Source organism: Malus domestica, chromosome 06, assembly GCF_042453785.1.
Source record: "Malus domestica chromosome 06, GDT2T_hap1".
Taxonomy (NCBI): Eukaryota; Viridiplantae; Streptophyta; class Magnoliopsida; order Rosales; family Rosaceae; genus Malus; species Malus domestica.
In genome coordinates this window covers 25,798,647-25,805,951 of record NC_091666.1, presented here as the reverse complement: position 1 = coordinate 25,805,951, position 7,305 = coordinate 25,798,647, and the positions used below count along the sequence as shown (strand labels likewise).

The following is a 7,305-nucleotide window of genomic DNA, read 5'->3' as shown; positions in this document are numbered from 1 at the left end:
AAGGCAAAGAGAATATAAACACGTGAACTTTAAAAGTTTAAAGAAAATGAAATAGTGTGCAATCTTGTGAAGGCTAAATGTCGCTCATATTGGACGTCACATGAATGTTGCTTATATAATTTTTTCAATTTTTTTTTTTTCAAAAAGAGAACCAACTGGTGGCTCGCCACGACGGTCCATCTTTCCGGGAGTATTAAGGAGTTTGTTAATGCATGTGTCTAAAAGCATATCTGAAAAACTCTACAAATGTTGTTTTACAAATACGAGTTTGTTTACTTATGTGACAGTTTGTTCTACAAAATAAAAGCATTTTTATTTCAATTCTAAAAAATTAATTAAACAGTTTCAATAAAAATATGATTTTGACTCTAGCCCATTTACTCTTCTTCATTTCAAATATTCCAAATTTAATTCTTTACATTGCAGTTATGAAATAATAAACAAGTTATTGATAATTTGTGGAGCTTGGTGAAAATGCTTTTGAATAGGATTACTCATAATTTTGTTTACAATATTCTCTTTGTTGCTAAAACTTAAGGACACAATACACCAGCTTTGGTCTAAAGATTGTTCACCGCAAATCATTTTGGTTTCTCTGTGAGAAATCTTAAATTAAGAGTATTTTGTCAAATCAACCACCCTGTTAAATTGGTAGTTTCTTCTATTTAGCAGAAATTTTTCAAAGTAGAATCAAAATGATTGACAATTGACACTCTCAAAAACGACTTTTATTGATTTTAAATTTAATGGACCAAATGATAAGCAATGACAATCTGAGCAACTATTTCCGCTAAAAAGCCTAGCACAAATTTACATCTGAGATTCAGAATCCTTATTAAACCAACTTTCTTTTACATTTCTGCTATACAATCAATTCACCAAGTAGTCAAAATCAACGGCTGGGATCAACCAATCAAGCAAACAAACAGCCAACTAATACACGATTTCTTTGTCATGTGACAGTGACTGTAGAAACGAAACAGACGATACTTTCTCCCGAATGGTTTCCAATATTTGAGTTGCCGAAGGCCTCAGCGTCGGTGACTGACGCAAGCACGTTGCCGAAATACCAAGCATGGTCTTGGCCTCTTCGAGGTCAAACCCCGCCGCGCCCAGCCGCGGGTCCACCAACTCTGCCACCTCCGCCGCCTCACAACCGCCGTCTCTCAACCTGCCCCCCACCAAAGTCGTCAAGAACTGCCCTTTCTCGGAGCAAAACGCCTCCATTCCCGTAACGAGCTCCAAGATCAAAACGCCGAAGCTGTACACGTCGTTTTTCTTCGAAGCGATTCCGGTTCGGAGGTAGTGCGGATCAGTGTAACCCGGCGAGCCCATCACCGTCAAGACTTGATTTCTCAGCGACGACGGCGGTTGGACGGTTGAGGAAAACCCCATCTTCGCTGACCCGAAATCGCAGAGCTTGCAGTTGAGATTTTCGTCGAGTAAGATGTTTGAGGCTTTGATGTCCATGTGAACGATTTGGAGGGCGCATTTCTCGTGCAGGTATTCTAATGCTTGTGCGACTTGGAAGGCGATTGCCATTCGGTTCTTCCACGGCAGTGCTGGGGTGGCGTCTCCGCCGTGGAGCTTCTCTTGGAGATTTCCGTTGGTGACGTACTCGAAAACCAGAGCACCCTCCTCTGTTCCACAAAAAAAAATATAAAACATTATTATTTGAACAAATTGGATTGAAGTTGAACCCATAAAGAAAATAAGAACATATCACAAATTAATGTCAAGAAAACTGTACAGTATTACAACCCAACTACATCTGACACAAAAAAGCTGGAAGTGTAGCTGAGTGGTAGAAACACTAGGTGCTTCTTTAGCAAGCAAGTTTTCTCAAAGGAGTAATCGCTAAGATTTTTAATAACAATTACACAAAGCAAAACAAAATTTTAGGATTCGTTTGAGATTGCTTCTTTAGAAAATGCTTTTACTTTTAAGCAATTTTACTCGAATTAATTTTATTATAAACACGTTAAAATTTTATTAAAAACCAATTGCTTGATGAAAATACAGTTGAATGGCTTTTTTAGAGGTATCTGAGAAGTGCTTCCGGGGAAAATGCTTTTACGAGTTGGAAACCTTTGTTTTTTTTTTTTTTCAAATAGAATCGGAAACGTTGGCTCAGCTGTCAAAAAACATGTTAAGCACAATCCTTAACCATGTTCTTAGTTTATGGACTGACCTTGGTTTTCGGAGTAGCCAAGAAGCTTGACGATGCGGTGGTGCTCAAGGCGGAGGAGAATATCGAGTTCTTGCTTAAAAACCCGACTCAGCCGCTCGCTGCCGTTGTGGATCTTAATCGAGCAGAACCCATCGCCCGAATTAGGCCCCGGGTTTCGTGCCAAGTACACATTGCTGAACCCTCCAGTTCCAATCACCTTGGAGAAGCCATCAGTAGATCTCTCTATCCAATCCCAACTCAATTTCTTCACGCTAAACTCCCCACTTTCTTCAACATGGTCCTCCTTCTCCACAACGATTCCATTGTCTTTGCGTTTTGATCTGAATCCGAAGCATCTCATTACCACCATGACTGAAACGATGAGGAAGACGGCGGCGGCGGAGATTGTGAGAGATGTGACGAGGGTTTTGGAGGTGTCAGCGTGGGAAGATGGTTTTGAAGGGGAGGTTGACGGTGGGTTGGTGGAGGAGAGAGAGGAAAAGGAGGAGAGAGAAAGGGTGGTTGTTGGGATGGAGCGGGAAGCCTCGGAGAAAGTAGACAGTGAGGAAAACAAAACGAGGGAGGTGAAGAAGTAGGAGTAACAGCAGACAAAATTGTAAGCGTATGGGCTTTCTGTAAGAACTTGGTCTTCTTCTTCGAGGTTAGATTCGGCCATGGAAGGAGGCACAATCTGACAGGGGTGATCTCGATCTAGGCATAAAAGAAACAAATGCGCAAGCTAGCTTCCTTCCTACTTTCCCACATACAAATTTGAAAACGAAAAGGAAAAAGAGAGTGTATTTAGATCTCGCACCCAATCAAAATCAAGATCTTAGTCTTTTTTTTATTTATTTATAGATTTCATAAATTGAAAAGCAAAAGACCAAAAAGAATATTGAAAAGAAAAAGAGAGGTCTTGGTTCCCATTTCCTTACTAACAATTAATGGTCATGAATTATAATATCTAACCACTCAATATTAAAGTTTGGTAATATTTTTCTTTACTTGTAAATGAAATATTTTATATTCGAATCTCTTGGATAACGAACTCTCTTTCATATTAGTGTAAAATATATTGTTGTACTGAAAAAATATTCATAAGTTCTAAACAATAATCAATACAACAACAACAACAAAGCCTTTTCCCACTAAGTGGGGTCGGCTATATGAATCCTAGAACGCCATTGCGCTCGGTTTTGTGTCATGTCCTCCGTTAGATCCAAGTAATCAAGTCTTTTCTTAGGGTCTCTTCCAAAGTTTTCCTAGGTCTTCCTCTACCCCTTCGGCCCTGAACTTCTGTCCCGTAGTCACATTTTCGAACTGGAGCGTTAGTAGGCCTTCTTTGCACATGTCCAAACCACCGGAACCGATTTTCTCTCATATTTCCTTCAATTTTGGCTACTCCTACTTTACCTTGGATATCCTCATTCCCAATCTTATCCTTTCTCGTGTGCCCATACATCCCACGAAGCATCCTCATCTCCGCTACACCCATTTTGTGTACGTGTTGATGCTTCACCGCCCAACATTCTGTGCCATACAACATCGTTGGCCTTATTGCCGTCCTATAAAATTTTCCCTTGAGCTTCAGTGGCCTACGACAATCACACAACACGCCGGATACACTCTTACACTTCATCCATCCAGCTTGTATTCTATGGTTGAGATCTCCATCTAATTCTCCGTTCTCTTGCAAGATAGATCCTAGGTAGCGAAAACGGTCACTTTTTGTGATCTTCGCTAGATTGCTCCGGTCATTAGTGTGGATAAGTATATAAATGGATAGAGATAGGAAAGCAAACACAAGATGTACGTGATTCACCCAGATTGGCTACGTCCACGGAATAGAGGAGTTCTCATTAATTGTGAAGGGTTTACACAAGTACATAGGTTCAAGCTCTCCTTTAGGGAGTACAAGTGAATGATTTAGTACAAATGACATTAAGAAATATTGTGGGAGAATGATCTCGTAACCACGAAACTTCTAAGTCCCGGAGTGTGGTATCGGCTTGACTTTCCTTATCTGTCTCATAGGTAGATGTGGAATCTTCTCTGGAAGTACTCTTCCTCCATCCAGGGGTGGTATCTGTAACTGGTGGAGATGCACAAGGTAATGTATCAATGTCACTTGAAGCTTACTTGTAGTTTCAGGCTTGGTCAAGCGCGATACAAACCATGTAGTAGGAGTCCCCCAAGTCGCCGAGCTAGGGGGTCTGCTGAAAGAGGTAACAGACAAGGTAAGCAATCAGAGCTCCGGCTGATTGTTCACATTCTCCCTATCTTGCAGGCAGCATGAAGGATAAAGAGAAGAAAAATGAGAAGAGATGATATGGGATACTTTTGCTTTTGAAGAAGTAACTTTCCACAGGCTTATTCTTGAACTGGGCTGGAGAGTTTTCTGGTTTCCTCCAAAGTATAAGGCCGACTGAAGAATTTGAGGGTCAAAACAAGTCCATCAAATCTAGAGTATGTTCGACCCTGCTGATATGGGATACTTTTGCTTTTGACAGAGTAGTGGATGTATCGGCACGTGTGCTGTTACGCTTGTCTCCACATGCTTCCTTGTATCCTTCTCACTTGCCCTATCTGTTCCTCAGGCAGATGCGGTATCTTCCCTGGAAGCATAAGATGTTGAAGATGAGTACTCGAGAGCAATGCCAGGGTAAGGGGTTCCAGGCAGTCAGTTCTTGGCTAGAAGCTTGATTCCAAGTGCTGACTGATTGCTCTCTTTCTCCTTGTCTTGCAGGTAAGAACAAGGCCAAAGGAAAAGACAGGGAAAAAGCATGATATGGGATACTCTTGCTTTTAACCCTGATGATATGAGATATTCTTGCTCTAGTATAGCTTGTTTACAGAGGTATTATCGGGGGGAAAGAAAGCTGAATATTTCGAAAGGCTTCGTTGGGAGTGCCCTCTCAGATAAGAGGAAGGGTTGAGCATTTTTGCAGGTCTGCCTGTCCGTTGGGGATGAAGGTCGACATATATAGGAGTCTCCCTAACATCAAGTAATAATGCTATTCCTTTACCCTGCTTGGTCATAGCACGGTAGTGGGAGCTGCCAGCTTCACAAGTTTTAACTCTGTCAGAGCACTTTGAAAAAGTGGTCTGTGGTATCTGGAAAGCTGATGTTGCGTGTGAAGATTACAGACAAGCTTTATCCAAGGAGATCCGGCTCTTGAAGTTGGGAAAGTGGTGCCTCTTCGGTTTTCGAACAAGCAATCCTGTCGGGGATCTGGCTCTCGAGATTCGGAGAACGATGCCTCTTCGATTTTTGAGAAAGCAATCATGCTGGGGGTCTGGCTCTCGAGATTCGGAGAGCGGTGTCTTCGATTTTTGAGAAAGTAATCATGTTGGGAGTTGGGAGTGTTTTCTCGAATATGAGTAAAGGTTGGGCATGTTTGCTAGTCTACCTTGCCACGAAGCACAGAGGTTGACACACAGGGACTTTCCAATTATCCAGCAGTGGTACTGTTCCTTTACCCTCTCTTCGATTTTTGAGAAAGTAATCATGTTAGGAGTCTGGCTCTCGAGATTCGGAGGGCGGTGCCTCTTCGATTTTGGAGCAAGCAATCTTGTTGGGGGTGTTTTCTCGAATGTGAGTAAAGGTTGGGCATGTTTGCTAGTCTACCTTGCCACGAAGCACAGAGGATGACACACAGGGACTTTCAAATTATCCAGCAGTGGTACTGTTCCTTTACCCTCTTCGATTTTTGAAAAAGTAATCATGTTGGAAGTCTGACTCTCGAGATTCGGAGGGCGATGCCTCTTCGATTTTGGGGCAAGCAATCTTGTTGGGAGTGTTTTCTCGAATGTGAGTAAAGGTTGGGCATGTTTGCTAGTCTACCTTGCCATGAAGCACAGAGGTTGACACACCGGGACTTTCCAATTATCCAGCAGTGGTACTGTTCCTTTACCCTTGTGGGTAATAATATGGTAGCTAGGCCGTCAAAATTTATGTGTCTAAACTTTGTTAGTGTTGTTTCTTTGCTATTCTTTTACCCTTCTTGGTCAGAGCGATGTAGTGAGAGTTGCAAGCTTCACGTGTCTCGACTTTGTCAGAGAACTTTGGCAAAGTTATATGTGGTACCCATGAGCTACTGTTGCGTGTGGGAAGTGGGTGATTGAACAGTACGATTCATGTGCTTTCTACTTCGCCAGAAATCTTCGACAGAATGCCCATAATTTCCGCAAAGCTGAGTGTGCGTGTGACAGGTGCTGACAAGGCTGGAAAAGTAGTCTCAACTTTTTCAGAGAACTTTGGCAAAGTTATATGTGGTACCCATGAGCTACTGTTGCGTGTGGGAAGTGGGTGATTGAACAGTACGATTCATGTGCTTTCTACTTCGCCAGAAATCTTCGACAGAATGCCCATAATTTCCGCAAAGCTGAGTGTGCGTGTGACAGGTGCTGACAAGGCTGGAAAAGTAGGTGCCTCTTCGATTTCTGAGATCGACCCTCGTGGTCTCTGAACAGCCCAGCTTTTGAGAAAGCAAACCTCTTCGATTTCTGAGATCGGCCCTCGTGGTCTCTGAGCAGCCCAACTTTTGAGAAAGCAAACCTCTTCGATTTCTGAGATCGGCCCTCGTGGTCTCTGAGCAGCCCAGCTTTTGAGAAAGCAAACCTCTTCGATTTCTGAGATCGGCCTTCGTGGTCTTTGAGCAGCCCAGCTTTTGAGAAAGCAAACGCCTCTTCGATTTCTGAGATCGACCCTCGTGGTCTCTGAGCAGCCCAGCTTTTGAGAAAGCAAACGTCTCTTCGATTTCTGAAGCTTCGTCGAGTGCAGATTTTTATAGAGGCTGACATTAAGTTCCAAAGCACACTTGAATATCCACCAGTAGAAGCTCCATTCTTGCACTTCTAAGATCTTGATTTGTCTGACCTCTTCTCTCTTCTACACCTTTGAAAATGTCTGGCCCCTCCGACCGTCGTTTTGACTTGAACCTTGTTGAAGAGGCAGCCCCGCCTTCTCCAGACAACATATGGCGCCCATCCTTCGTCTCCCTTACTGGTCCTCTTACCGTTGGGGATTCCGTGATGAAGAATGATATGACCGCTGCGGTAGTGGCCAGGAACCTTCTCACTCCCAAAGATAACAGACTACTTTCCAAACGGTCTGATGAGTTGGCTGTTAAGGA

General features: G+C 42.8%; 1 protein-coding gene across 1 annotated transcript; it reads right to left on the bottom strand.

The window, feature by feature from the left end:
• Positions 1-706: 706 nt before the first annotated feature.
• LOC103438672 (probable receptor-like protein kinase At1g33260) lies at positions 707-3,076 on the bottom strand. Its single transcript, XM_008377212.4, has 2 exons — positions 2,192-3,076; positions 707-1,640 (listed from the first exon to the last, which is right to left on the bottom strand). Exons 1-2 carry the CDS (start codon positions 2,844-2,846, stop codon positions 934-936), a joined length of 1,362 nt encoding a protein of 453 aa, XP_008375434.1. The 5' UTR covers positions 2,847-3,076; the 3' UTR covers positions 707-933.
• Between the last annotated feature and the right edge of the window lie 4,229 nt (positions 3,077-7,305).